At 53.1% G+C, this 26334-nt stretch overlaps 3 protein-coding genes across 19 annotated transcripts in view; 1 reads left to right on the forward strand and 2 right to left on the reverse strand.

Moving 5' to 3' along the window:
- Positions 1-26334, reverse strand: part of LOC126935360 (glutathione S-transferase P) — a 175241-nt gene that overhangs the window by 113140 nt on the left and 35767 nt on the right. For 2 of the 14 annotated variants that reach the window (XM_050756674.1, XM_050756690.1), the window contains exon 1: positions 13351-13354. The exons of 7 other annotated variants lie outside the window; for them this stretch is intronic. The gene's annotated coding sequence lies outside the window, so the exon portion shown is untranslated. Of the gene's footprint in view, positions 1-11979; positions 11985-13350; positions 13355-14495; positions 14500-15752; positions 15757-21234; positions 21239-26334 lie in introns of those variants that run through there. 5 more of the 14 variants (XM_050756705.1, XM_050756671.1, XM_050756669.1 and 2 more) reach the window with 4 other exon arrangements.
- TMEM134 (transmembrane protein 134) lies at positions 9080-14651 on the forward strand. Of its 3 annotated transcripts, XM_050756811.1 has the most exons (7): positions 9080-9337; positions 10265-10329; positions 10762-10851; positions 10964-11040; positions 13868-13912; positions 14112-14165; positions 14294-14651. In XM_050756811.1, exons 1-7 carry the CDS (start codon positions 9164-9166, stop codon positions 14374-14376), a joined length of 588 nt encoding a protein of 195 aa, XP_050612768.1. In that variant the 5' UTR covers positions 9080-9163; the 3' UTR covers positions 14377-14651. The 3 variants fall into 3 exon arrangements, with proteins under 3 accessions (XP_050612768.1, XP_050612767.1, XP_050612769.1); XM_050756810.1 differs by having other exon boundaries at positions 10762-11040; XM_050756812.1 differs by lacking the exons at positions 13868-13912; positions 14112-14165; positions 14294-14651 and adding an exon at positions 13184-13850.
- On the reverse strand, positions 18732-26227 carry CABP4 (calcium binding protein 4). Of its 2 annotated transcripts, XM_050756779.1 has the most exons (6): positions 23560-26227; positions 23132-23162; positions 22909-23052; positions 21673-21782; positions 20838-20985; positions 18732-20725 (listed from the first exon to the last, which is right to left on the reverse strand). In XM_050756779.1, exons 1-6 carry the CDS (start codon positions 23923-23925, stop codon positions 20697-20699), a joined length of 828 nt encoding a protein of 275 aa, XP_050612736.1. In that variant the 5' UTR covers positions 23926-26227; the 3' UTR covers positions 18732-20696. The 2 variants fall into 2 exon arrangements, with proteins under 2 accessions (XP_050612736.1, XP_050612735.1); XM_050756778.1 differs by lacking the exon at positions 18732-20725 and having other exon boundaries at positions 20763-20985.

Consider the following 26334-nt stretch of genomic DNA (forward strand, 5'->3'; position numbering starts at 1 on the left):
TAATCCCAGCACTTTGGGAGGCTGAGGCAGGCAGATCACAAGGTCAGGAGATACAGACCATCCTGGCTAACAGGGTGAAACCCCATCTCTACTAAAAATACAAAAAAAATTAGCCAGGCGTGGTGGCGGGCACCTGTAGTCCCAGCTACTCAGGAGGCTGAGGCAGGAGAATGGTGTGAACCCAGGAGGCGGAGCTTGCAGTGAGCTGAGATTGCACCATTGCACTCCAGCCTGGGGGACAGAGTGAGACTCCACCTCAAAAAAAATAAATAAATAAAAATAAGAAGAATAATTTTTTTTCCAAAAAAATGCATGAAGATCAAGTAGAGTTTATTCCAAGAATGTAAGAATGGTTCAACATTATAAACATCTATTACTGCAATTCACCATGTCGGTGAACTAAAGGAGAAAATGGTTATCTCAAAATATGCAGAAAAAGCATTTTATGAACTTCTGTGACGATTTATGATAAAAACTCACAGGAACAAAGAGTAATTGTCTCAGGCTGATAAAAGCTGCATACAATTAAGTATAATGGAATAAGTATCCACAGTTTCTTGAAGATCAGGAATAAGGCAATGATGCAATGATGCTTTCTATCAACGACGCTGCTCAGTAAGTGTTAGAAGTCCTGCCTAGAATCCCAGCACTTTGGTAGGCTGAGGCAGGAGGAGCGCTTGAGCCCAGGAGTAACAGCTTGGGCGAGATAGCAAGACCCTGTCTTTACAAAAAGAAAAAAAATAAAGAAAATTAGCTGGGCGTAGTGGCACATGCCTGTAGTCCCAGCTACTAAAGAGGCTGAGGCAGGAGGATCCCTTGAGCCTAGGAGGTCGAGGCTGCAGTGAGCTATGATCTCACCACTGCACTCCAGCCTGGGCAACAGAGCAAGACCCTATATCCAAAAAAATAAAAGAATTTTAATTTTTTTAAAAAAAGAAGTCCTGGCCAAAACAATAAGCCAAGAAAAAGAAATGAAAGTAAACTGTCATTGTTGGCAGATTATATGGGTATAGAAAATCCAACATAATCTATAGGCTACTTTAACAAATTAGAAGGCCAGGCATGGTGGCTCATGTCTATAATCCCAACACTTTTAGAGGCCAAGGCAGGAGGATTACTCGAAGCCAGGAGTTTGAGACCAGCCTGAGCAACATAGGGAGACCCCGTCTCTACAAATAAATTAAAAACTGTAGTTGGGCACGGTAGCACACGCCGTGATTTTAGCTACTTGGGAGGTAGGAGGATCCCTTGAGCCCCTGAGGCTGAGGTTGCAATGAGCCACGATCAGATCACTGCACTCCACCCTGGGAGACAGAGTGAGACTCTATCTCAAAAACAGAAACAAAACAAAAAACCCAGAGTTCAGCAATGTTACAGGGGGAAAAAAAAAAAGCGGCTGGGCGCAGTGGCTCACACCTGTAATCCCAGCAGTTTAAGAGGCCGAGGCGGGCGGGTCACCTGAGGTCAGGGGTTCAAGACCAGCCTGGCCAACATGGTGAAACCCCCGTGTCTACTAAAAATACAAAAATTAGCCAGGCGTGGTGGCAGGTGCCTGTAATCCCAGCTACTTGGGAGGCTGAGACAGGAGAATCGCTTGAATCCAGGAGGCGAAGGTTGCAGTGAGCTAAATGCCACTGTACTCCAGCCTGGGCAACAAAGAGCGAAATTCCATCTCAAAAAAAAAAAAAAAAAAAAAAAAACGAAAAGTATAATAGAATATAAGGGACCAGGCATGGTGGCTCACACCTGTAATCCCAGCACTTTGGGAGGCTGAGGCAGGCGGATCACTTGGGGTCAGGAGTTCAAGACCAGTTTGGCCAACATGGTGAAACCTCGTATCTACTAAAAATACAAAAATTAGCCAGGCGTGGTGGCACATGCCTATAATCCCAGCTACTCGGGAGGCTGAGGCAGGAGAATCGCTTGAACCTGGAAGGCGGAGGCTGCAGTGAGCCAAAATCACACCACTTCGCTTCAGCCTGGACGATAGAGTGAGACTCCATCTCAAAGAGAAAAAAAAAAGAGACTAAAGTATCATTCACAACATCAATAAAACCCATGAAGTAGGAAATATAAACACAACTCAGAACTTGTTGAACAAAATTTTTTTTTGTCGCCAGGCACAATCTCAGCTCACTGCAACCTCCGCCTCCAGGATTCAAGCGATTCTCCTGCCTCAGCTTCCCAAGTAGCTTGGACTACAGGCGCCCACCACCATGCCCAGCTAATTTTTTGTATTTTTAGTAGAGACAGGGTTTCACCATGTTGGCTAGGGTGGTCTCGAACTCCTGACCTCAGGTGATCCGCCTGCCCTGGCCTCCCAAAGTGCTGGGATTACAGGCATGAGCCACTGTGCCTGGCCTGAACAACAAAATTTTATAACACAAAAGATCTCAATAACTGATGTGACAAATCTTGTTAATAAACAGAACAACTTAACACAAAGATGTGATTTCTTCTGAAATTAATCTGTGAATTCAATGAAATCCGAATAGAAATTGGGAGGATTTTTTAAGAACTTGGAAAACATTTTTGTAACATTTCTTTTTTTTTTTTTTTTTTTTTTTTTTTTTTTTTTTTTTTTTTTTTTGAGACGGAGTCTCAGGCTGTTGCCCAGGCTGGAGTGCAGTGGCGCGATCTCGGCTCACTGCAAGCTCCGCCTCCCGGGTTCCCGCCATTCTCCTGCCTCAGCCTCCTGAGTAGCTGGGACTACAGGCGCCCGCCACCGCGCCCGGCTAATTTTTTTTTTTGTATTTTTAGTAGAGACGGGGTTTCACTGTGGTCTCGATCTCCTGACCTTGTGATCCGCCCGCCTCGGCCTCCCAAAGTGCTGGGATTACAGGCTTGAGCCACCGCGCCCGGCCTTTTGTAACATTTCTATAAAGAATAAAGGTCCATGAAAAGCTAGGTCAAGTTTGAACAAGATGACCAAGGAGAAGGGGCTGGGTCCTCACATTAAACCACACCGAAAACCATAATGATGACAAGCGTAAGATACTGGTGAGAAATAGTGAAGTGGGCCAAAGAACCAAAAAGAGAGCTTAGAACAATATATATGTAGGCAGCTCTATAAGTGCTGTATGATAAAAATGGCACCACAGTCCAGAGGGAAAAAGAACTGGTTGTTTGGACCGGACAGGGGTACTGACTCACACCTAATCCCAGTACTTTGGGAGGCCGAGGCAGACAGATCACATGAGGTCAGGAGTGCAAGACCAGCCTGGCCAACATGCTGAAACCCCATCTGTACTAAAAATATAAAAATTAGCTGGGCTTGGTGGCTCACGCCTGTAATCCCAGCACTTTGGGAGGCTGAGGCGGGCGGATCACGAGGTCAGGAGATGGAGATCACAGTGAAACCCCGTCTCTACTAAAAATACAAAAAATTAGATGGGCGCAGTGGTGGGCGCCTGTAGTCCCAGCTACTAGGGAGGCTGAGCCAGGAGAATGGCGTGAACCCGGGAGGTGGAGCTTGCAGTGAGCCGAGATCGCGCCACTGCACTTCCGCCTGGGCGACAGAACTAGACTCCGTCTCAAAAAAAAAAAAAAAAAAAAAAAAAAGACTGAGGCACGAGAATTGATAGGACTTGAGAAGCAAAGGTTGTAATGAGCCGAGATTGCGCCACTGCACTCCAGCCTGGGCAACAGAGCAAGACTCTATTTAAAAAAAAAAAAAAAAAAAAAAAAAAAAGAACTGGTTGTTTGGTAGGTAGCTCTGTGAAAACTCTACATTAAAATAAATCTAAATCCCTCTTTGCACCATATTCAAAGATGGAATCCATAGAGTTAAGAATCTTAAAATTGATTAGAGTAATACCTAACATTTCTCAAGTGCTCATATGTGCCAGGCACTGTGCTGTGCTCTTTACTGTGTATTAACTCATTTAATTAATTTATAATTAAGCAGATGCCTGCTGTGAGGAAAGCATTATTGTTATCTCTGCCAGATGAGGAAACTGAGACACAGAGAGGCAAGGCTGGGACTAGGGAAAAGGCATGTGAAGAGAGTCGCGCAATGTCAAATTCCATCCTTATTTAAAATTTTGGGCCGGGCGCGGTGGCTCAAGCCTATAATCCCAGCACTTTGGGAGACCGAGACGGGCGGATCATGAGGTCAGGAGATCGAGACCATCCTGGCTAACACGTTGAAACCCGTCTCTACTAAAAAAATACAAAAAAAAAACTAGCGGGGCGAGGTGGCGGGCGCCTGTAGTCCCAGCTACTCGCGAGGCTGAGGCAGGAGAATGGCGTGAACCCAGGAGGCGGAGCTTGCAGTGAGCTGAGATCCGGCCACTGTACTCCAGCCTGGGAGGCAGAGCGAGACTCCGTCTCAAAAAAAAAAAAAAAAAAAAAGAATTTTGAGGAGGCTGAGGCAGAAGAATTGCTTGAACCCAGGAGGCGGAGGTTGCAGTGAGCCGAGATCACGCCACCGTTCTCCAGCATGAGTGACAGCGCGAGACTCCATCTCAAAAAAAAAAAAAAAAAATTACAGGAGGTGGCTCACGCCTATAATCCCAGCACTTTGGGAGACCGAGGCAGACGAATCACCTGAGGTCAGGAGTTCAAGACCAGCCTAGCCAACATGGTGAAATCCCGTCTCTACCAAAATACAAAAATTAACCGGGTGGGATGGTGGGTGCCTGTAATCCCAGCTACTCAGGAGGCTGAGACGGGAGAATCACTTGGACTCCAGAGGCGGAGGTTGCCGTGAGCCGAGATCGCACCACTGCCCTCCAGCCTGGGTGGCTGAGTGAGACTCCATCTCAAAAAAAAAAAAAAAAAAAAAAAGAAGGAATCTTGCCCTGTTGTTCAGGCTGGAGTGCAATGGCACAATCTCGGCTCACTGTAACCTCCGCCTTCTGGTTCAAGCAATTCTCTGGCCTCAGCCTACCAAGTAGCTGGAACCACAGGCACCCGCCACCACGCCCTGCTAATTTTTTTGAGACTTTGTCTTAAAAAATAAAAATAAAAAACTTGGAACAGAGGTGAATGTATAATAGCTGCTCTTGCCCCTCCAGAGGCCACAGTCTGTAACCCCATAAGACCCAAGAACACCAGAAGTAAGTGGCAATAGGATTAATTTTGGTGGGAATCAGGGCAGCAATAGGACTAGTGGCACCCTTGGGTGGCTCTGCTTACCACGAGTCAACCATGAAGAACTTGATTCAAACCCTAGAATCCTTAGCCACCCACACAGGTCAGGCCTTAAAGGGAATTCAAGAATTCAAGAATTTCTAGACTCTTTGGCAGGCAGATCACGAGGTCAGGAGACTGAGACCATCCTGGCTAACACGGTAAAACCCCGTCTCTACTAAAAATACAAAAAATTAGCTGGGCAAGGTGGCGGGCGCCTGTAGTCCCAGCTACTCGGGAGACTGAGGCAGGAGAATGGCATGAACCCGGGAGGCAGAGCTTGCAGTGAGCCGAGATCGTGCCACTGCACTCCAGCCTGGGCGACAGAGCGACACTACGTCTCAAAAAAAAAAAGTTTGATGTGCTGTCTAACACCACCAGCTCACCCTTGAATTCTTTCCCAGGTGAAGTCAAAAACTCTCTTGGGCTAAGCCCCAATTTTGGGGATCACCTGCCCCGCATCAGCCTTGCTGTGCTGAGGCTGATCTTGAATTCCTGGGCTCAAGTGATCCTCCTGCCTCAGCTTCCCACAGTGCTGGGATTACAGACATGAGCCACTGCACCCGGCCTGAGAAGGAGTGATTATTCTTTAACTAAGAGCATGTTAGGCCGGGCGTGGTGGCTCAAGCCTGTAATCCCAGCACTTTGGGAGGCCGAGACGGGTGGATCACGAGGTCAGGAGATCGAGACCATCCTGGCTAACACGGTGAAACCCCATCTCTACTAAAAAATACAAAAAACTAGCTGGGCGAGGTGGCGGGCGCCAGTAGTCCCAGCTACTCGGGAGGCTGAGGCAGGAGAATGGCGTGAACCCGGGAGGCGGAGCTTGCAGTGAGCCGAGATCTGGCCACTGCACTCCAGTCTGGGCGACAGAGCGAGACTCCGTCTCAAAAAAAAAAAAAAAAGAGCGTGTTAGACAAGGAGACAAAGACAGACAGATAGGAAATATGTTCAAGGTCATAAACCAGCAAGGAATTAATGATTAGATATTAGATATGCAAATTAGTAGAAAAAAGGCTAGAAACCCAATAGCAAAAAGAAGGACAAAAGATATGAAGAGCCAGTTCACAGACGAGGGAATCCCAATGGCTGACAAGGGCACAAAGAGCGGCTCAAACTCTCCAGCCATCAGAGAACTCAGAGGACCATGAGGTACCACTTTAAATTCATCAGATCAGCAAGCCATTAAAAAGTTGGATGGTACCAAGTCCTGAGAGAACCGGAAGCCTCCAGGTTGAGTGTCAACTCTCACAGCCACTCAGGAGAGCATCTGTGGTACTTTGTGAAGTCATGAGTGCGTGTACTCTATCCTGGAAATCCCACTCCAAGGGGAATTCTCCCACAGTCCATAACGGGACAGCAGGAAGATGTTAACTGCAGGGATGCCTGTGATGGCGGGGTTGAGGCCAGTTTGAGTGTGCAACACTGTGGAGGTGAGGTGGATCATAAAGGTGCTAGACACTCAACATGGTATAACACGCATGTAGCTTGTAGAAACAACAAACAAGATGCATGTGGAAAACAGCATCGAGAGCGAAAATGTAAACGTGTAAATAACAGAATTGAATTTCCTGAATGACATCAGGCATGAAAGTCACAAACACATCCACGTAGGAGACAGTGCCATGCATGGTACAGAGCCAGGCAGGCTTCAAGGACGCCAACTGAGCGTGCTGACATGGGGTCTGATGGATGGCAGGGGAGAGGAAGGAAGCTGGGAAGTGAAAGAGGGAAAGTGAATTAACATAACTCGAGGGGGCCCTTGTTCATAGTGTTGATGTGTAACAAACTGAGAAGTAGACTTGACTCAGCTCTGTATATGAGGCCATAAAATGAACCGTGGAGGCCGGGTGTGGTGGCTCATACCTATAATCCGACTCACGCCTGTAATCCTAGCTACACGGGAGGCTGAGGCAGGAGAATCACTTGAATCCAGGAGGCGGAGGTTGCAGCGAGCCGCGATCTTGCCACTGCACTCCAGCCCGGGTGATAGTGCGAGACTCTGTCTCAAAAGAAAAACAAAAAGTTAGGCAGGGCGCTGTGGCTCATGCCTGTAATTCCAGCCTCCTCGGGAGGCCGAGGCAGGAGAATCACTTGAACCTAGGAGTCGGAGGTTGCAGTGAGCTGAGATCGCGCCACTGCACTCCAGCTTGGGCAACAGAGCGAGACTCCGTCTCAAAAAAAATAATAATAATATTTTAACTCTTGACTAAGGTCCACAAAGCTCTCAAGGCTCTCGGGCCCGTCTACTCCTCCCAGGCTCAGGTCACCCCTCCCCTTTCCTCGCTGCTCAGCCTCACTGGCTTTCTCACATTCTTCCTCCACAGGCCAAGCTCCTTCCCACCTCCTGGCCCTTGCACGTGCTGTTCCCTGGTGCCAGGAAAACACTGAACCTAGCTTTTCTCAGAACTGGCTCCTTCATCATCGGCATTCCTGCTCAAATGTCACCTTTTGGAAAGGTCATCTGACGGCGGAATCTAAAGTCAGTTTTGCATCACACAGCACTTGAAATTGTCTCATTTTGCACTGTTTTATTCACCACTGTATCTATAGTACCCAAAACAGTGTTTGGCCCTGAGTAGATGTTTAATAAATACTTGTGGCAGAAATGAATGAGGGGTTTGCCAAAGTCCCAAATACTTCCAAGTGGTAGAATGGGGATTTGAACCCAGATCCACCTAATTCACAGAGCACTTCTGCTTTCTGCTGTCTTCCACCCTCACCCTCACCAGTCCCCATGGTTTTTTTTTTTTTTTTTTTTTTTTTTTTTTTTTTTTTTTTTGACGGAGTCTTGCTTTGTTGCCCAGGCTGGAGTGCAGTGGTATCTCCACTCACTGCAACCTCTGCCTCCAGGGTACAAGCAATTCTCCTGCCTCAGCCTCCCAAGTAGCTGGGATTACAGGCACAGGCCACCGTGCCCGGTTAATTTTTGTATTTTTAGTAGAGACTGGGTTTCACCCTGTTGGCCAGGCTGGTCTCGGACTCCTGACCTCAAGTGATCCACTCACCTCGGCCTCCCCAAGTGTGAGCCACATGCCCTGCCAAGAGTTCAGATTTTATTCTAAGTGCAATGGAAAACCAAGGGAAGGTTTTTTGTTTGTTTTGTTTTGTTTTGTTTGAGATGGAGTCTTGCTCTGTCGCCCAGGCTGGAGTGCAGTGGCTCAGTCTCGGCCCACTGCAACATCTGCCTCCTGGGTTCAAGCAATTCTTCTGCCTCAGCCTCCCAAGTAGCTGGGACTATAGGCATGCGCTACCACGCCCGGCTACTTTTTGTGTTTTTAGTAAAGACAGGGTTTCTTCGCCTGTTGGCCAGGCTGGTCTGGAACTCCTGACCTCAAGTGATCCACCCGCCTCGGCCTCCCAAAGTGCTGGGATTACAGGAGTAAGCCACCGAGCCCGGCCAGTAGCATAATTTTTAAAAAAGGTTTCATTTAAGAATAACACAGAGATAAAAAGATTCGTTTTAAAAGATCACTTCGGCTGCTGCGTGAAGACTGGACTGGAGAAGTGGAAGACACATAAGCTCTCTGAGCCTCGGTTTCCACATTTGCAAAAATGGGGAGAGTACCCCTGCGGTTCAGGGCTGTTGTGAGTAAGGTGGGGAAAAAGTTTCCAGGAGTCTCCTTGGCACTCGAGGAACACGCTGCGGTGCAAAAGGCCCTGTCAGGGACCTGGAGGTTGGGGCGTGGAGCCCCCCCAAGGCCCCCACCTACAGGTCTGGGGGCTGTGTCAGAGCCCGGCATCGGCTGTCGCTCGCCATGGCGGCCACTGAGTGGCGTCACTGGCCAGGCGCGGGCAGTCTTGAAGAGGCTCCCACCCATCAGCCCGCTCGGCGCTCGGCAGCTCTGGCCTGCTTAGGGCGAACGGGGGCGGTGCCGGCGTGTGGGGCGGTGCCGGCGTGTGGGGCGGAGCCGGCGTGTGGGGCGGAGCCAGGGCCGGAGGGGCGGGGCATGTGGGGGCGGGGCCGCGGCGACGCTGGGGGTGTGGGCGCAGATGGCGGCGGCGCACGGCGCCTGAGCGGGCCGGGGCCATGAGCGCCGCCCGGCCCCAGTTCAGCATTGATGATGCCTTCGAGCTGTCCCTGGAGGACGCGGGCCCTGGGTCCGAGGCCAGCGGGGTCGCGCGCTTTGGGCCGCTGCACTTCGAGCGTCGGGCCCGGTTCGAGGTGGCTGACGAGGACAAGCAGTCCCGGCTGCGCTACCAGGTGAACCGCCCGGCCCACCTCACCCCCTGTCCCCGGCCGTACGGGACCCCAGGCCGGGCCCCAAAGGCCTCAACTCGGGGGAGAATCTGCCTAGAGGCCCCAGCTGAAATGCGAGACCGCCCCCCCACCCCCGGACGTGACTCTTAATCCACAGCCCTGCCCAGGCCCTCCCAGTTCCGATACCGGGCCCCAGCCAGCCGGGAAGAGTCCACAGCCTAGGCCCAGAAGCTCATCCCTCAACTCCAGCTGGGGAACCCAGCCGATTCCCTACTCATCCTGGGTATCGCCCCTGGCCCCCGCTGGGTTGGGGGAGCTCCTCTGTATCTGAACCAGACCTTGCCCACACGCAGGAGCATCCCCTGTGCCCCAGGCCAGCTAAGCTGATGGGAACCCGCACGCCTTTCTCTATTCTGAAAGCCCTCACCCTAATTCCACCATCACCCCTAAGAGCTGGAGCCCCTCTGACATGACCAGTCCTTGCCCACCCTTTGGCTCCCACTAAACCAGAAATCAATCCCCATTTTCCCAGAAAACCTCCACCAACCCTAGGCTGCTTTTCTTGGAGACCTGGACCAGATCCCTGTACCTTGAACCTGGGAACCCTGGGCCTGGCCTTCCCTGGCACCCCAATTCCCAAGCTCCCATTCTAGGCCACTGAATGAGAGCTCCACCCTGACTCCCAAAGTTGGGAGCTCTCCTTTCCCTGGGACCCGTGCAGGCTCCTGCTCCCCAAAGCCCTGGCATCCACCCACCTCCTACCTGGTTTCTGTGATTCACCAAACCCGTTCTGCAGGGAGGGCGGAGGGCCAGGTGAGCAGCTGCCAGGCGGCCAGGCAAATGGTTGTGTAGGCCTGCTTTCTCTCCCTGGGAAGGGATGAGGAAGGGCCCCAGCCTAGCAACCCTCCTGAGACCTGTGTTCTGCAACAGAACCTGGAGAACGATGAGGATGGAGCCCAGATCTCTCCGGAGCCGGATGGGGGAGTCAGCACCAGGTTAGGGCCAGGTGGGGACCCAACCCTGTACCCCAGCCCCAGCTCCTATCCCCAGGGACCCTGCTCAGTCGCCCACCCCACTTCACTCACTTCCATCCTGTCCTATTGATTCCTAGTCTGACCCTCACTTTCCTCACAGGGTCCCCTACACTGCAGGGTCACCCTACCCTAGTGCCCAGCTGTACTCACCTCTTTCAGAAACCCCTAGTCTGGTCTGGCCCCCACCTTCATATAGGTCACCTGTCCTAAAGACACCCCTAGCTCATCCCCAGTCCCTAAATTCATCCTTACCCACCGAGGCCTCTCAGAGTCCACTGTCCTGCAAGGGGCCAGCCCCAGTCCCTGCACCACACCCTGTACTTCATCAGGACTTCTGTCCCAAAGCGACCCCATCCTTGCCTCCCTGCCCCTCACTGGGCGCCTGTCCTACAGGGATTCCGGCCGAACTTCCATCCGCAGCTCCCAGTGGTCCTTTAGCACCATCAGCAGCGGCACCCAGCGCTCCTACAACACCTGCTGCAGGTAAGCCTGCCCACCTGAGCCCCCAGCCAAGCAGCCCTGGCTCTACCCCTGCAGCCTCCTGCACCCCCTTCCTCCACCTCCTTCACATTCACCCTGCTCTCCTGCCACCCAGCTGGACCCAACACCCTTTGATCCAGAAGAACCGTCGAGTGGTACTGGCCTCCTTCCTGCTCCTGCTGCTGGGGCTGGGTGAGTGGCCCTGAGGGTTGGAGTCAAGAGGGGCCCCGTGGGAGGCTCTGCCCTCCTTTTGTTCAGGCTCTGCCTCCCCCTTGACACTGAGCCTCCCAGCATCCTGAGGGGGCAGCTGGCTGCCATCATCACAGCCCCAGTTTACAGGTGAGGAGACAGAGGCCTTGCAACCTGGGCACACAATCAGGAAATCAAACATAGCTGAAAATGGAACCTGGCTTATCACTCCAGAGACTTTTCCTTTTTTAAAAAATTTAACCTGTTTAATCCATTAGAGGACAGAAGAGTAGCAGCTACCATTTATTCTGTGTCTACTTTGGGCAAGGTACAGGGCAGTTTTATTTTCCCACCTTACAGAAGTCCTACAAGTGAGGTGGTGCCCAGAAGAGCCACGTGTAGGGGCTCAGGGATGCCGAGTTCCCAGCCAGTGCAGAGCCGCAGGGCACCTGGCACTTCCCCTTATCTGGCATCTAGGCGCTGACAAGCACCCCTCTCCTACCCATTGCTCAGATAGGGGAACTTTTGGTCCAGAGCAGGCAGATCTCACACCAGGTGTCCTCTGGCTCCCAGGCACCTCGTTCTTTGGGGTAGAGGAGGCAGAGTCCCCAGAAAGGATCCAGGGTTGGGGTCACGAGTGACCCATAAGGAGGGACCAACTGTGGCTGCTACCCTGGCTCATCTCTCCGCTTCTCCAGGAAGGCCAAGGCTTCCCAGCCAGCCAGGCCCCCAGCACACAATCTGGCCTCCTCTCTGGGTGTTTGAGTGCATGGGAGGGGGCTGCCACTTCCCAGCACCGCTGCACACCGGCCCTGGTAGTGCTGCCAAGTTCTTTCATTTGTCCCCTCTCAACCCAGCAAGGCAAGTCTGGGGCTACCAGAGCTCCTTAGAGGGCCTTTCTAGGGTGCAGGGAGTGAGTTCCAGCCCCTATCATACCCTATACCCCCCCCTTTTTTTTTTGAGAAGGAGTCTTGCTCTGTCGCCCAGGCAGGAGTGCAGTGGCACAATCTCAGCTCACTGCAACCTCCGTCTCCTGGGTTCAAGGAATTTTCATGCCTCAGCCTCCAGAGTAGCTGGGATTGCAGGTGCCCACCACCACACCTGGCTAATTTTTTGAATTTTTTTAGTAGCGGTGGGGTTTCACCATGTTAGTCTCAGGTGATCCACCCGTCTTGGCTTCCCAAAGTGTTGGTATTACAGGCGTAAGCCACCATGCCCAGCCCTTTTTATTTTTTTTAGAGATGGGGTCTTGTTCTGTTGCCCAAGCTGGAGTGCTGTGGTATGATCGCTGCAGCTTCAAACGCTTGGACTCAAGCCATCCGCCCAGCTGAACCTCCCTAGTAGCTGGGACTAGGGAAATTTTTTTTTTTTTTAAATAATAATAGAGGCCAGGCACAGTGGCTCACGCCTGTAATCCCAGCACTTTGGGAGGCCAAGGTGGGCAGATCACGAGGTCAGGCGATCGAGACCATCCTGGCTAACACGGTGAAACCCTGTCTCTACTAAAAATACAGAAAATTAGCCGGGCGTGGTGGCGGGTGTCTGTAGTCCCAGCTATCGGGAGGCTGAGGCAGGAGAACGGTGTGAACCCAGGAGGCGGAGCTTGCAGTGAGCTGAGATGGCGCCACTGCACTCCAGCCTGGGCGACAGACAGAGCGAGACTCCGTCTCAAAAAAAAAAAATAATAAAATAATAATAATAATAATAGAGATGGCCGGGCGTGGTGGCTCAAGCCTGTAATCCCAGCACTTTGGGAGGCTGAGATGGGCGGATCACGAGGTCAGGAGATCGAGACCATCCTGGCTAACACGGTGAAACCCCATCTCTACTAAAAAAATACAAAAAAACTAGCCGGGCGCGGTGGCGGGCGCCTGTAGTCCCAGCTACTTGGGAGGCTGAGGCAGGAGAATGGCATAAACCCGGGAGGCGGAGGTTGCAGTGAGCCAAGATCCGGCCACTGCACTCCAGCCTGGGCGACAGAGCGAGACTCCGTCTCAAAAAAAAAAAAAAAAAAAATACAGATAAGGTCTCACTATGTTGCCTAGGCTGGTCTTGAACTCCTGAACTCAAGTGAGCCTCCCAAAGTGCTAGGATTATAGCCATGAGCCACCATGCCTGGACTGGGCTATTTTTTTTTTTTTTTTAGAGATGGGAATCTTGCTATGTTGCCCAGGCTGGCTTCGAACTCCTGGCCTCAATCTTCCTGCCCTGGCTCCCTGAAGCACTGAGATTACAGGCATGAGCCACCGCACCTGGCCCACCCTTTTAGAAGTAGTCGGGGCAATGCACAAAGCACACAGCAGTCGATGGTGGCCCCCCATTCTCCCAGGCTCACTACCCCCCTTTGTTGCAGAGCCCAAAGTCCAGCTCCTCATTCCCCCATCCCTCTTCTAACTGGGGACCCAGGACTCCTGCACTGCCCTCTTCTTACCTCCCATATCCCGATCACCTGTACTGTTAGCTTTCAGGTTCTTGTTGGTTCCTCCACTAAGGATGGGCCATGAGGGCAGGGACCTTTTCTGCCCTTCAGGGCGGAATTCCCAGTACCAGGCACTCAGTAGGTGTTCCATAAATGTTTGTTGAATGACTAAAAGCCCACCCCAAGGAGCAAATAAAAATCTCTCAAGTTTCACACACTTCCCAGGGCCTGCTCAGTGCCTTGCTCTGGAAACAGAGCTTGGTGAGCTTCCTGGAGAGGGTCTCTGCCTAGGGCACCTTCAGCTCAGGTGGTCGGGGGCATCATTCCTTAGGGCTGAGCCGGGCTGGGGGTGGGAGCCCCCGCCCTCACCACTGCTCCTGCCCCCACCCCCGCGGCTCCGTCTGTGTGCAGTGCTGATCCTGGTCGGCGTGGGACTGGAGGCGACCCCCTCTCCAGGTGAGCGACCCTCCCGCCCCCACAGGCAGAGGACACCCCTGTCTTGTGTCCACGGGTCCACGGCAAGCCCTCCCACCTCCCGGCAGTACACGGCCACTTTTCAGCTGGGAGAGAGGCTTGCCCGGGCAGTCAGCGGCAGCCCGGAAGGCCTCGCAGCCCCCGCCCCCTTGCCCTGACCGGGCTGTGGTCCCTCCCGCAGGTGTCTCCAGCGCCATCTTCTTCGTGCCGGGCTTCCTGTTGTTGGTGCCTGGAGGTGGGAGCGGGCACCAAGGCGGAAGGGGCGGGGCCGCGGGGAGAGGAGGGGAGGGGCTGCGGAGCGGGACTGAGGGCGGGGTCGTGGGGAGGGGAGGGGCCTCTGCGCTGACAGGCCCCGCCCCACAGTCTATCACGTGATCTTCATCTACTGCGCGGTCAAGGGCCACCGGGGCTTCCAGTTCTTCTACCTGCCCTACTTCGAGAAGTGACCGCGAGAAGTGACCGCGGCGCAGCGTGGACTCCTTGCATCCACGTGGGCGTCTCACTGACCCAGGCCCTGTTCCGTTCCCCTCATCTCAAGGGAAGAGGCCCTCCAGGGCCCTCAAAACCCCGGCCCCTAGGGAGTTTGCTCAGGAAGTTTGGGGAATGCAGGCCTGGCCCTGGGAAAGCCGCCCCTCGCCTACTCTGTGCCTTAACTTATTCTCGGGCCATGCGGCTGCTAGGTTGCTATTATTTTGTGCTAATAAAAGAGTAGTTAATTCCACCAGAGGCAATTGCTCTCCTCTTGCCCTGCTACCACTAGCCCAGCCCACCAGCCTGACCACAGCCCCCCTCCCAAGGACTGACCCTGAGGCTGAAGGGCTTCGAGTACCACCGAACGCGTGGCAGCCCTGATGCTGAGGCTTGCCCAAAGGTACGGGGCATGTTAGGGGCAGAGCTGGCCGTAGAAAGCCTGCTTTGCCAGCCAGGAGGCAGCCAGAACAGCCTGCCCCACCCCCAGCCCTTGGATGACTCAACCAGCCCGTCTCTGTCTGGTGGCCCTGGCCGAGAGCACTCAGAGATGACGCAGGCCTGGGACCTGGAGGCTAGTATCCTAGTTCCAGCCTGGCTCTGGGGCCCTGGGCTGCCACAGCCAGCCCTGAATGTGGGCCATGCCAAGGCAGCGGCCCAGCCCCCTCCACCCACTGCCTTCCTTCCCAGTCCCAGAGGTTGGGAGAACCTGGGGGCAGAGGGCATAGGAAGCCGTGCCTGACGGACACCCTCAGTGATCAAAGACTTGGAAATGCAGAATGTTAGAAACAAACCATCTCAGAATTTTGGAAAATCAGAGCATTTCAGAATCTTAGGAACCAAGAAACAGAATCTTTGAGAAGCCTGAAATCTGAGATCATAGTAGCTACCAGTTACCAAGTTGTTAAAAGGCACCAGGATGGCCGGGCGCAGTGGCTCAAGCCTTTAATCCTAGCACTTTGAGAGGCCAAGGTCAGAGGATCACTTGAGCCCATGAGTTCGAGACCAACCTGGATAACATGGTGAGACCCCGTCTCTATTTAAAAAAAAAAAAAAAGGCATTAGGCCCTGCGCTAAGCAGTGAACACGGGTTATATCTCATAATTTTCATTACCTCAGTCCCATTTTACAGATGAGGACTGACTCGCCCAAGGACAGCCAGCAGGTGGTAGGTAGAATTAGAAACATAACCCAGGGCTCCAGCTCCCTGGCCCAGGGCTCTTCCCATGACACTGTGGGGGAGGGAGAAGGAAACCAGCACTGAGCTGGTCTCCCCTACCAGCCAACCAAGAGGCTGGCTGAGTGAGCAAGAGTTGGGAGGCCCTGTTGGTGCACCTGCCCGCACAGTCTGTCTCCCCCACCGAAACATGGGTCCCACGAACCACTGCAGCACCCAACACAGCGGGGCCTTCAGGGTTCTGAGTTAGATGAATGGACACCCAGACTCCTGCTGTCGCTCCCACCTTTCCAGGCCCCACAGACTTCCCACCCTCAACCCCCATTCAAGGCACTTTGGGGGTACCCATTGGATGCAGGAACTCCTAAACCAGTGGTCTTCCAACTAGCTGTGGTAAAGGACCAGTTTTTATTTCTAATCCATCATGGTCCGGTACTTTCATAAGAAGAACTAGCCGGGTGTGATGTCTCATGCCTGTAATCCCAGCACTTTGAGAGGCCAAGGTGGGAGGATCACTTGAGCCCAGGAGTTCGAGACCAACCTGGGAAACATGGCAAAACCCCATCTCTACAAAAAATACAAATATTAGCCAGGCATGGTTGGGCGCCCATAGTCCCAGCTACTTGGGGAGCTGGGGTGGAAGGATCACTGAGCCTGGGAGGCTGCAGTGAGCCATGATTGCACCCCTGTACTCCAGCCTGGAAGACAGAGTGAGATCTATCTCAAAAAAAAATAAAAACAAAAAATTTAAAAACTAGAAAAATGAAATAAACATACAGAGGCCAGGCGTGGTGGTTCATGCATGCAATCCCAGCACTTTGGGAGGCCGGGGCAGGCGGATCACGAGATCGGGAGTTCGAGACCAGCCTGACCAACAGGGTGAAACCCCATCTCTATGAAAAATACAAAAAAATTAGCCGGGTGTGGTGGCGCACGCCTGTAATCCCAGCTACTCAGGAGGCTAAGGCAGGAGAATCGCTTGAACCCGGGAGGCAGAGGTTGCAGTGAGCCGAGATTGCGCCACTGCACTCCAGCCTGGGCAACAGAGCAAGACTCTGTCTCAAAAAAAAAATAAAAATGCAGAATACAAGCCCCCAGTTTATCAGGTTAGACATAAAATTACATTTCAATAAATATAATCAGAACAAACATAGGAAAAAGGAAAAATGACAAAAATCATTGAATATGAACAAATGGCAATTAACACAGAATCGCAACTAACAACTTTTTATCATTCTTTTTTTTTTCCTTTTTTTTTTTTTTTGAGACGAGTCTCACTGTCTCCCAGGCTGGAGTGCAGTGGCACAATCTCGGTTCACTGCATCCTCTCCCAGTTGAAGCGATTCTCATGCCTCAGCCTTCCCAGTAGCTAAGATACAGGCACATGCCACCATGCCCAGCTAATCTTTGTATTTTTAGTAGAGACAGGTTTTCACTATGTTGGCCAGGCTGGTCTCCAACCCCTGAGCCACCTCACCAGACTTCATTCTACAATCCTAACAGAAAGCAATTTCAGAAGTGGTGCTTTCCATCATTAGAAGTCTGCATTAGGAATCAGCAAGGTATAGTCCACAGAATGGTTTTTATATTTTGTAACGGTTGGAGAAAAGTCAAATAATAATAAGATTTTATAACATAAAATTATATAATATTCAAATTTCCATGTCAATAAATGAAGTTTTACTATTATTTATTACATTTCCGACATAGCCACACTCATTTGTTGGTAACTTGACTTTGCACTATAAACTTCGCCAGCAGGTTGCGTGAGCAGCTCTTTTTTTAATAAGATTTGCTTTTTTTATTCTGCAGTTTCAATAGGATATATCCAGATATATGCTTATTTATTTATTTATTCATTCATTTATTTATTTTTGAGATGGAGTCTCGCTCTGTCACCCAGGCTAGAGTGCAGTGGCGAGATCTCGGCTCACTGCAAGCTCCACCTCCCGGGTTCACACCATTGTCCTGCCTCAGCCTCCCCAGTAGCTGGGACTACAGGCGCCCGCCACCACGCCTGGCTAATTTTTTGTATTTTTAGTAGAGAGGGGGTTTCATCGTGTTAGCCAGGATGGTCTTGATCTCCTGACCTCATGATCCGTCCACCTCAGCCTCCCAAAGTGCTGGGATTACAGGTGTGAGCCACCGCACCCGGCATATACATTTATTTTTATTTACCCTACTCTGGCTTCAGTTTGTTCCTTCAGTCTGGGGACTTGAAGTCTGTGGAAGTCTTTATGGAAAAATTTCAGCCATTATCTCTTTGATTATTGCTTATCGCTCATTCTCTATATATTTCCTCCACCTGAGACTCCCAAGGACTTATCTGTCTTCTTCTTTGAAGCAGGGTCTCGCTTTGTCACCAAGGCTGGAGTGCAGTGGCATGATCACTGCAGCCTCCAACTCCTGGGCTCAAGTGATTCTCTCACCTCAGCCTCCTGAATAGCTGGGACTACAAGCATGAGCCACCACTCACCACACCCAGCCTTTTTTTTTTTTTTTTTTTTTTTAAGAGTCAGGGTCTGGCCGGGCGCAGTGGCTCACACCTGTAATCCCAGCACTTTGGGAGGCTGAGGCAGGTGAATCACAAGGTCAGGAGTTTGAGACCATCCTGGACAACATGGTGAAACCCTGTCTCTACTTAAAAAAAAAAAAAAAAAAATACAAGAGTCAGGGTCTTGCTGCTAGCCGGGCTGGTCTCAAACTCCTGGCCTCAAGTGATCCTCCTGCCTTAGCCTCCCAAAATGCTGGGATTACAGGCATGAGCCACCACACCCAGTCTTCTAGTGACTTTTACCTACCCTTTAATATTTTCCATCTTTTTGTCTCTCAGTGTTACATTATAAGTGACCTCTTAGATATAGCTTCTTCATTAATTTTTAAATTGTGTTTAATCTGCTGTTTAGCTTATCCATTATTTTTTCATTCCTATATATATTTTTTTTCTTTTTTTTTTTTTTTTTTTTTTTTTTTTTTAACAGAAGCCGTGGCTTTTTTTTTTTTTTTTAAAGACAGATTCTCAGTGTGTTACCCATGCTGGAGTGCAGTGGTGTGATCTCCGCTCACTGCAACCTCTGCCTCCTGGGCTCAAGCGATCTTCTCACCTCAGCCTGCAGAATAGTTGGGACCACAGATGCAAGCACAACCACGCCCATCTAATTTTTGTAGTTTTAGTAGAGACAGGGTTTCACCATATTGCCCAGGCTGGTCTCGAACTCCTGAGCTCAAGCAACCCGCCCATCTTGGCCTCCCAAAGTGCTGGGATTCCAGGCATGAGCCACACACCTGGCCTGTTGGGTTACTTTTTAAATCTTCCGGTTCTCTGTTGATGCTATTCTATTACTGCATGTTAATCTCTCTTCTCCTTTTAGCCCTCTTTTATTTGCATGTATCTTGTGGTCTCTTAGGCGGTTGTATTATGTACACTGATATGCCAGTCCTCTTGTTTTTGTCTCTGCCTCGTCTCCTTCATGGTGGTTTCTTTACTTTTATAATCTGTAGGGGTTTTTTTGTTTTGTTTTGTTTTGTTTTTTAGACGGAGTCTCGATCTGTTGCTCAGGCTGGGGTGCAATGGCGTGATCTCAACTCACTGCAGCTCCACCTCCCAGGCTCAAGCGATTCTCCTGCCTCAGCCTCTGAGTAGCTGAGTGCTGCCTCGACCGGTTAATTTTTGTATTTTTAGTAGAGACAGGGTTTCACCATGTTGGCCAGGCTGGCCTCGAACTCCTGACCTCAGGTGATTCACCCGCCTCAGCCTCCCAAAGTGCTAGGATTATAGGCGTAAGCCACCACTCCTGGCCCGATAATCTGTAGTTTTTATCACAAGTTCCCCTTTGGGAGCAGCAGGGTTTTTTTCCAGTTTTTTTCAGCTTTTCACACCCTGGAGAGAGACCACACTCCTGCTTGAAGGGCAGGCCCTGGAGTTCCAGGCTCTTTAGGGTAGCTGTTTCCACTCCCGGCCCTGAACATCTGTTCCTTGCCACTTTCTCCAACTGGTCAGTGCAGACAGATTAATATCTTAGCCTTTGGAGACCCTGAAATGTATCCAGGGGGTTTGTTTCTTGCTCCCCACACTCCTACAGTTCTTCTGTCACTCATGGGTGTAGGAGTCCAGGCGCCCAAGCCTCTAGGCGGATCTGAAACCCCTCAGGGTCAGCTCACTCCTGCAACCCCAGCTTCGATTTCTTTGTCTTTGATACATGGAGCCATCCCTTTCTTTCTTTCAAGCTCACTTTTTTTACGCTTGGGTTTGTTTGGTTTTTTTTTTTTTTTTTTTTGAGACGGAGTCTCACTCTGTCACCCAGGCTGGAGTGCAGTGGCGCAATCTCTACTCACTGCAAGCTCCGCCTCCTGGGTTCACGCCATTCTCCTGCCTCAGCCTCCCGTGTAGCTGGGACTAAGGTGCCCGCCACCGCACCCGGCTAATTTTTGTGTTTTTAGTAGAGACGGGGTTTCACCGTGTTAGCCAGGGTGGTCTTGATCTCCTGACCTCGTGATCTGCCCGTCTCGGCCTCCCAAAGTGCTGAGATTACGGGCGTGAGCCACCGTGCCCGGCCTGTTTGTTTGTTTTTTGTCTTTTATTTTTCCTTTTTGTGGAGAATGGGGGTCTCAATATATTGCACAGGCAGGTCTCAAAACTCCTGGACTCAAGCTGTCCTCCCGCTTCTGCCCCACTAACAGCTGGGATTACAGGTGTGAGCCACCACACCCGGCTCAAGTTCATTCAATTTAAAAAAACCTATAAATATAAGTAGTGGGAGGGGTCCAGCCATCCTCTCCATTCATCATGCCACTGGGGCGTCCCCACTGAATGCCACCAGTGCCAGGCAACTCCCTACCTCCCAGGGGTCTGGAGAGACCCAAATCTTGCTCACACTGAGGAACGGTGGACAGCTGAGGGCAGGTCTTCTCCAGGCAGCTTGAGTAGGGGGAGGTAAGGATGAGGATGGGTGGGTAACATAACAAGCAGACCTCGAGGCCAGGTGTTTTCAGGGACAGAAGAAGTCTGGGGGCTGCTGGGTCTCCTCGATCTCCATCCTGGAGGCTCCTGCGGGAGGGCTGTAGTCTGGGTCCGGCCGGTGTCTGGGACCGCAGGGGCAACAGATATTCCCTCCTGGAGCCTCAGTGGCAGGAAAGCATCATCACAAACTCTGTGGGAGAGAAGGGCAGGGCTTGGGCCAGTCCACGTCAGGGATCCCAGGAGGTGCTGGGCTCAGCCTGGGCCCTGGAAGGACGGGAGGGTTTTCTGGGAAGGAGACTCACCATCAAAGTCTACGGTGCCATCCCCATTGAGGTCCACTTCTCGGAGCATCTCGTCCAGCTCAGGACCCGCCAGCGGCTCCCCGAGCAGAGCCGGTACGGCCTCCCGCAGCTCCGCTACCGTAATTCGTCCATCCCTGTCCCTGTCAAACTAAGGTCCCGGCAAGGCTCAGCCCCTCCCACCCAAAGCTGCCTCAGCCTGCAGCCAGCTCCACTCCTCTATTTTTTATTTTATCTATTTTTTTATTTTATTTATTTATTCTGAGATGGAGTCTTGCTCTGTCACCAGGCTGGAGTGCAGTGACGCGATCTCGGCTCACTGCAACCTCTGCCTCCAGGGTTCAAGTGATTCTCCTGCCTCCGCCTCCTGAGTAGCTGGGATTACCGGTGCCCACCACAACCCCCGGCTAATTTTTATATTTTTAAGAGAGATGGGGTTTTGCCATGTTAGCCAGGCTGACCTCGAACTCCTGACCTCAGGTGATCTGCCCATGTTGGCCTCCCAAAGTGTTGGGATTACAGGCTTGAGCCACCGCACCCAGCCAGCCAGTTCCACTCTTACCACTGCCTGTACCTAGATGCTCCCCCACCCACCATCTCTGCCCATGCACACCTTCCCCATCTTCCCACACCAAGGTGGTTTGCCTCCTGCTCCAGGAAGTCCTCCTGGATGGATCCCCTAGCTGAGAGTGAGCTGAACCCTCTCTGACCCATCCCTGGGCCCCAGTCCCATCTCCTGCAGGGCTCTGGGCCTTCCCAAGGCTGAGACCTGAGTGAGAGGCCAGCAAGGATGCCACCCAGCCCTGCCCCCCTCTGCCCACCTCACCACACTCCGCACCTCTCGGAAGGCGATGCGCAGCTCTCGCACCCCCAGCATATGCGCCGTCTCCTCCCTCAGCTTTGGGCCTATCAGTTCTACAAACTCCTCAAAGTCCACACGGCCACCCACTGCGGACCCAGGAAGAGTGTCACAATGGTGAGGGCATAAGGGCTGAAGTCAAAGGAGGGACATCCCACAGGCCCCACCCCCACCCCCAGGCTCTGCACCTAGGAAGAAACCCCTGTCCACACTTGCAGCAGTAGAGGCCGGAACCCCCGTCCTTGGCTGCTGGGGTGCCGGGGCTGCTTCTGCTCTTAGCAAAGAACCCAAGTGTGCGAGGAAGAGACTAGGCTTTGGAGCCAGATAGTGCCCGCTGCAAGTCTTGGCCCTGCTGCTGATGTGCGTGGCACTGGCTGACTTACTGACCCTCCCTCATCCTAGGAGTGGGGCGAGGAGCCTACTCCATGGGGTTCAAGTTCATGGCCATGAAGTACTGGAGCCCAGTGGGCAGCAATAAATGCCACTTCTGAACACACGCATGCGGTCTGTGCCTCAGTTCTAAGATGCCATCAGTCACACAAAGCACTCTGCTTTGGGGTCACACAACTGCTTTGGGGTCAGAAAAGAAGCATGACACTAAATGTCCACCTCAATTGTAAATCACATCCCCATTTTGGAAATTATACGGAAAAAATGCCGGAGTCCTGGAATGAAGTGAATACGAGATTTGTCTGAGGACAGACCAGCGAAGGGGAACCACACAGTGCCTGCCATCAGACACTGAGTCGCAAGGCGTGGCTGGGGTCCTCTCGCATCAGGGCAACCCCGATTCAGGCAGCTGCCACCAGGGCACAGGGCTGAGGCAGAGTCACAGGGAGAGAGAAGGAAAGGGTGCCAGGTGACTAATACCAGTGGAAAGAACTCTATCACTGAGTCAGGGGCTTCTGGGTCAGCGAGGCAGGAAGGGCTTGGGTGGAAGGAGCAAATGTGTACAGCGGCCATGGCAACAGACATCCCGAGCCAGGGTCCTGAACCTGAGCCCCAAGGGGCTCTCCTGGGTCTCCAGACTGACTTGCTGGCCTGCCTTCCCACACAGACAGGCAGGAGCTGGAACCCGGTGCCCCCGCCTGGACACCGCCACAATCCCTCACTCCCACCAGCACCCCAATGGACTCCCAAGGGCCACCTCCTGCCAGCCCCTCGTAACCCCCTGAACCATGCAGGCTGCCCAGGCGGGCAGGCTCCCACACTGACTGCGCATCTTGATGTGCTGCGAGACCTCCAGGAGCTCCATCTCAGTGGGCATGTAGCCCAGGGTCCGCATGCAGTCACCCAGTTCCCGGTGGCTGATGTAGCCGTCACGGTCAGTGTCAAACTCCTCAAAGGCGGCCTGAAGTTCTGTGGGGGAGGGAGGTCAGGCCCAGGCAGCCAGACTCAGGGACAGCTCCCACCCCTGCCAGCCGCAAGAGCCACTCACCGTCTAGCTCCTCGGGGCCCAGCTCGCGGTCCTGCAGAGGGAGAGTCCAGGATGTCCCCAGGGCCAGCCACGGCTCTGTCATCCTTCCTCCTCCATCCCCTGCTCATGTTGGTCTGGGCAGGGCCCAGCCCCATCAGGGTAGAAGAAGGACGCTGAAGCCTCGTGGGACCCAGAAGGAGCAAGCTCCCTTTTGTGCTCCTGGGGCCTGGAGCTCCCACAGAGCCCTGGTGTGAATGCTGGCTCTGCCCACCGCACACGCTGGCCTGAGACCCACCCTACCCCAAACCGCAGCAACCCTGCCCCACAGCCCAGGCTTAGTCTGGGGCAGAACAGGCAGAGGGCCTCCCGGGGCAGGGTGGGCTGAGCCCAAGGGGTGTGTCTCCAGCCCCATCCCCAGGACCCCCAGCCCAACCCAGGTCCCACCTAACCTTCCCGAAGACTCGATTGAGCAGGGGCCCGTATGTCCTCTGAGCAGCGTCATGCCGGGAGTCAGGACGATGTCGGTGGGACTGGCGAGAAGAGGCCGGCCCAGGGGATGCAGGGGGTGCCCCCACTGGGCCCTCTCCAGTCCTCGGAGGGTTATTGCTGCTCCCCGGGGCCTCGGGGCCTGACTGCTCCCCAGAGCTGCCAGTGCGCTTTCGAGACCCTCGGAGCCCCCTCTCCTTCTTGCTCCTCTTCCTGGTCAGCGGGGGCTCCTCTGCATCACTCTTGGGAGTCACAACCCCTGCAGGGGGCTTCTGAGGGCCAGTGGCCGGGTCTGGGCCGTGCTGCCCCCTTGCCTGCTCTGTGGCCATGGGGGAGGGATAACAGGGCTCAGAGACAAATCACCCCTGGGCACCCTTGACTTTCAGGACCCATAAAGCTGCTTATGCACCCCCACTCTTAGAGGTGAGAGCCTAGGATCGGGCTCTGAGGGGGATTAGGGTAAGTGAGGCAGGCAGCCTCAGCCCTAATCCCAGTCCTCTGCCTCAGGACTGGCCAGGGCAGAGCCAGATGGGTCCAGAGAACTGTCCTTGGTCAGAAGCAAGGGGCATCAGGACGTGGTGGCTGCCATGAGCCTCAGATGCCAGATCTGCCACTTACTAGCTGGGGGATCCAGCAAATTCCCCTCCCGGCCTCAGTTTCCCCATCTATAAAACATGGGGAATAATGCCGGGGTGCAGAGACTCAGCCCAGTTGTGACATGGGCGGAGGCCTTCGTTAGCAGAGAGGACCAGGGAAGGCACCTCAGGCGGGAGGAGGCATGTGGACAACAGCTGGGAGGTGGGAAAGGATGAGCGAGTGGCCCACTGGGACCCCCGATGGGTGACATCCTGGCCAGAGCAGAGGGCATGTGAAATGGAGAAAGAGACCAGATCACAGATGCCTCGAATGCCGTATTGAGGAGCACGGCGGGTGATGTGGGAGGAGGTGGACCTTGGAGTCTTAGAGTCTGCCCTGGGCTGGAGAAGCCCTGAGGAGGAGGGTCTGACTGTCCAGGTCCATCAGGGCTGGGGGAGGGGGTCTGGCTGGTCACTTGGCCCTACTGGGCCAGGGTTAGGGTTTCCCGGCAAGCAGCCCCATGAATGATTGATGTCCTCTCAGCTTGGGTTTCCTGCCCACCCGCCTTAGCGCCGCCAGGCGCCACACAGCAGGCCCCGGTGAGGGCTGGGGGGACAGCTGGAGCGCTGGGCAGGCAGGCACGCCCTGCTCCTTCCACCCATCGGCCTGTGTCTCCCAGGTAAGCCAGCCCTCACTGGTCAGGGCCCCAGGCTGGGGGTGCCCAGGGCTCTGATCCAGTAGGGAATGGAGACAGCAGAGGGGGTCGGCCTGAGGAGGAACCCTGGGAGTGTGGAGGGCACCAAACTAAAGGCCAAGTGGCTGGAGCCATGGGCCATGGACAGGGCCAGCCCTTCAGGGCATCTGTTCCCTCCTCAGACTGCACCACCACCTGGGCTCTCGTTGCCATCAAAAGGAAACTCCATCCCCTCTGCCAGTGGGGGAGGGCGGGGTGGGGCTGCAGGCCTCTTGGATCCCAGGTCTGGGTGCCCCCCAATTCCCCTCACCCTCACCGTCCCACCACCATCCCACTGCAGAGCCCCTCCCCTTCTCCGTTTAGCAGCTCCAGGAGACAAACAGGGGTCACCACCTGCCCGAGCAGTGGGAAGCAGGAGAGGGTCACGGTGGGGTGGAAGATGCTGGAGAGGCACCAGGGACTCCTAGGATGGCCCTCCTGGCCCCAGGCTGCCAGGGTCCTGAGACTCAGACCTCATCCTGAGCCCATGAGTGACACTCGCTGGAGGGGAGGGGTTCCCACTGCCCCAGACTCCCTACCTTTGGGTTCCCTGGGCCCATGGGAACCAGAGCCCTCACTTCTTGTAATCCTAAACACTCGAAGCCCAGGAGAGTAGGTATAAAGGGGCCTTGTGATGAGCAGACCAAATGGTCTTCAAACTGTGTTCCCTGGAACCCTAGGGGGGTAGGGGGTAGTCTTCCCTCCTTTAATTTGAGCACCCCCTTTTACTTCATATAGGAGTTCCACTAGAATCTTTTTTTTATTTGAGACGGAGTTTTGCTTTTGTTGCTCAGGCTGGAGTACGATGGCACGATCTTGGCTCACCGCAACCTCTGCCTCCCAGGTTCAAGCGATTCTCCTGAGTAGCTGGGATTACAGGCATGTGCCACCACGGCCAGCCAATTTTGTATTTTTAGTAGAGATGGGGTTTGTCCATGTTGGTCAGGCTGGTCTTGAACTCCCGACCTCAGGTGATCCTCCCAAAGTGCTGGGATTACAGGTGTGAGCCACCGTGCCCAGCCTTAGAATACTTTACTTGAAGACAAAATTCCATACCATTAACAATGTTTGAGGCCGGGCGCGGTGGCTCAAGCCTGTAATCCCAGCACTTTGAGAGGCCGAGACGGGTGGATCACGAGGTCAGGAGATCGAGACCATCCTGGCTAACACAGTGAAACCCCATCTCTACTAAAAAATACAAAAAAATAGCCGGGCGAGGTGGCAGGCGCCTGTAGTCCCAGCTACTCGGGAGGCTGAGGCAGGAGAATGGCGTGAACCCGGGAGGCGGAGCTTGCAGTGAGCTGAGATCCGGCCACTGCACTCCAGCCCGGGCGGCAGTGACTCCGTCTCAAAAAAAACAAAACAAAACAAAACAAAACAAAACAAACAAACAAAAAAAACAATGTTTGAAAGCCTCCAGGTTAGTCTA

Source organism: Macaca thibetana, chromosome 14 (genome assembly GCF_024542745.1).
Source record: "Macaca thibetana thibetana isolate TM-01 chromosome 14, ASM2454274v1, whole genome shotgun sequence".
NCBI classification, from domain to species: Eukaryota; Metazoa; Chordata; class Mammalia; order Primates; family Cercopithecidae; genus Macaca; species Macaca thibetana.

Bases quoted from the DNA above. Each gene is read 5' to 3' on its own strand.
- CABP4 (XM_050756778.1), bottom strand. From the start codon at position 23,925: ATGGCCACAGAGCAGGCAAGGGGGCAGCACGGCCCAGACCCGGCCACT. The intron at 23,163-23,559 runs GTTAGGTGGGAC...CTCCCTCTGCAG, and splicing joins TCAATCGAGTCTTCGGGAAG to GACCGCGAGCTGGGCCCCGA. The intron at 21,783-22,908 runs GTCAGTGTGGGA...CTGGGTCCGCAG, and splicing joins GCAGCACATCAAGATGCGCA to TGGGTGGCCGTGTGGACTTT.
- TMEM134 (XM_050756810.1), top strand. From the start codon at position 9,195: ATGATGCCTTCGAGCTGTCCCTGGAGGACGCGGGCCCTGGGTCCGAGG. The intron at 13,913-14,111 runs GTGAGCGACCCT...TCCCTCCCGCAG, and splicing joins GGAGGCGACCCCCTCTCCAG to GTGTCTCCAGCGCCATCTTC. The intron at 14,166-14,293 runs GTGGGAGCGGGC...CCCGCCCCACAG, and splicing joins CCTGTTGTTGGTGCCTGGAG to TCTATCACGTGATCTTCATC.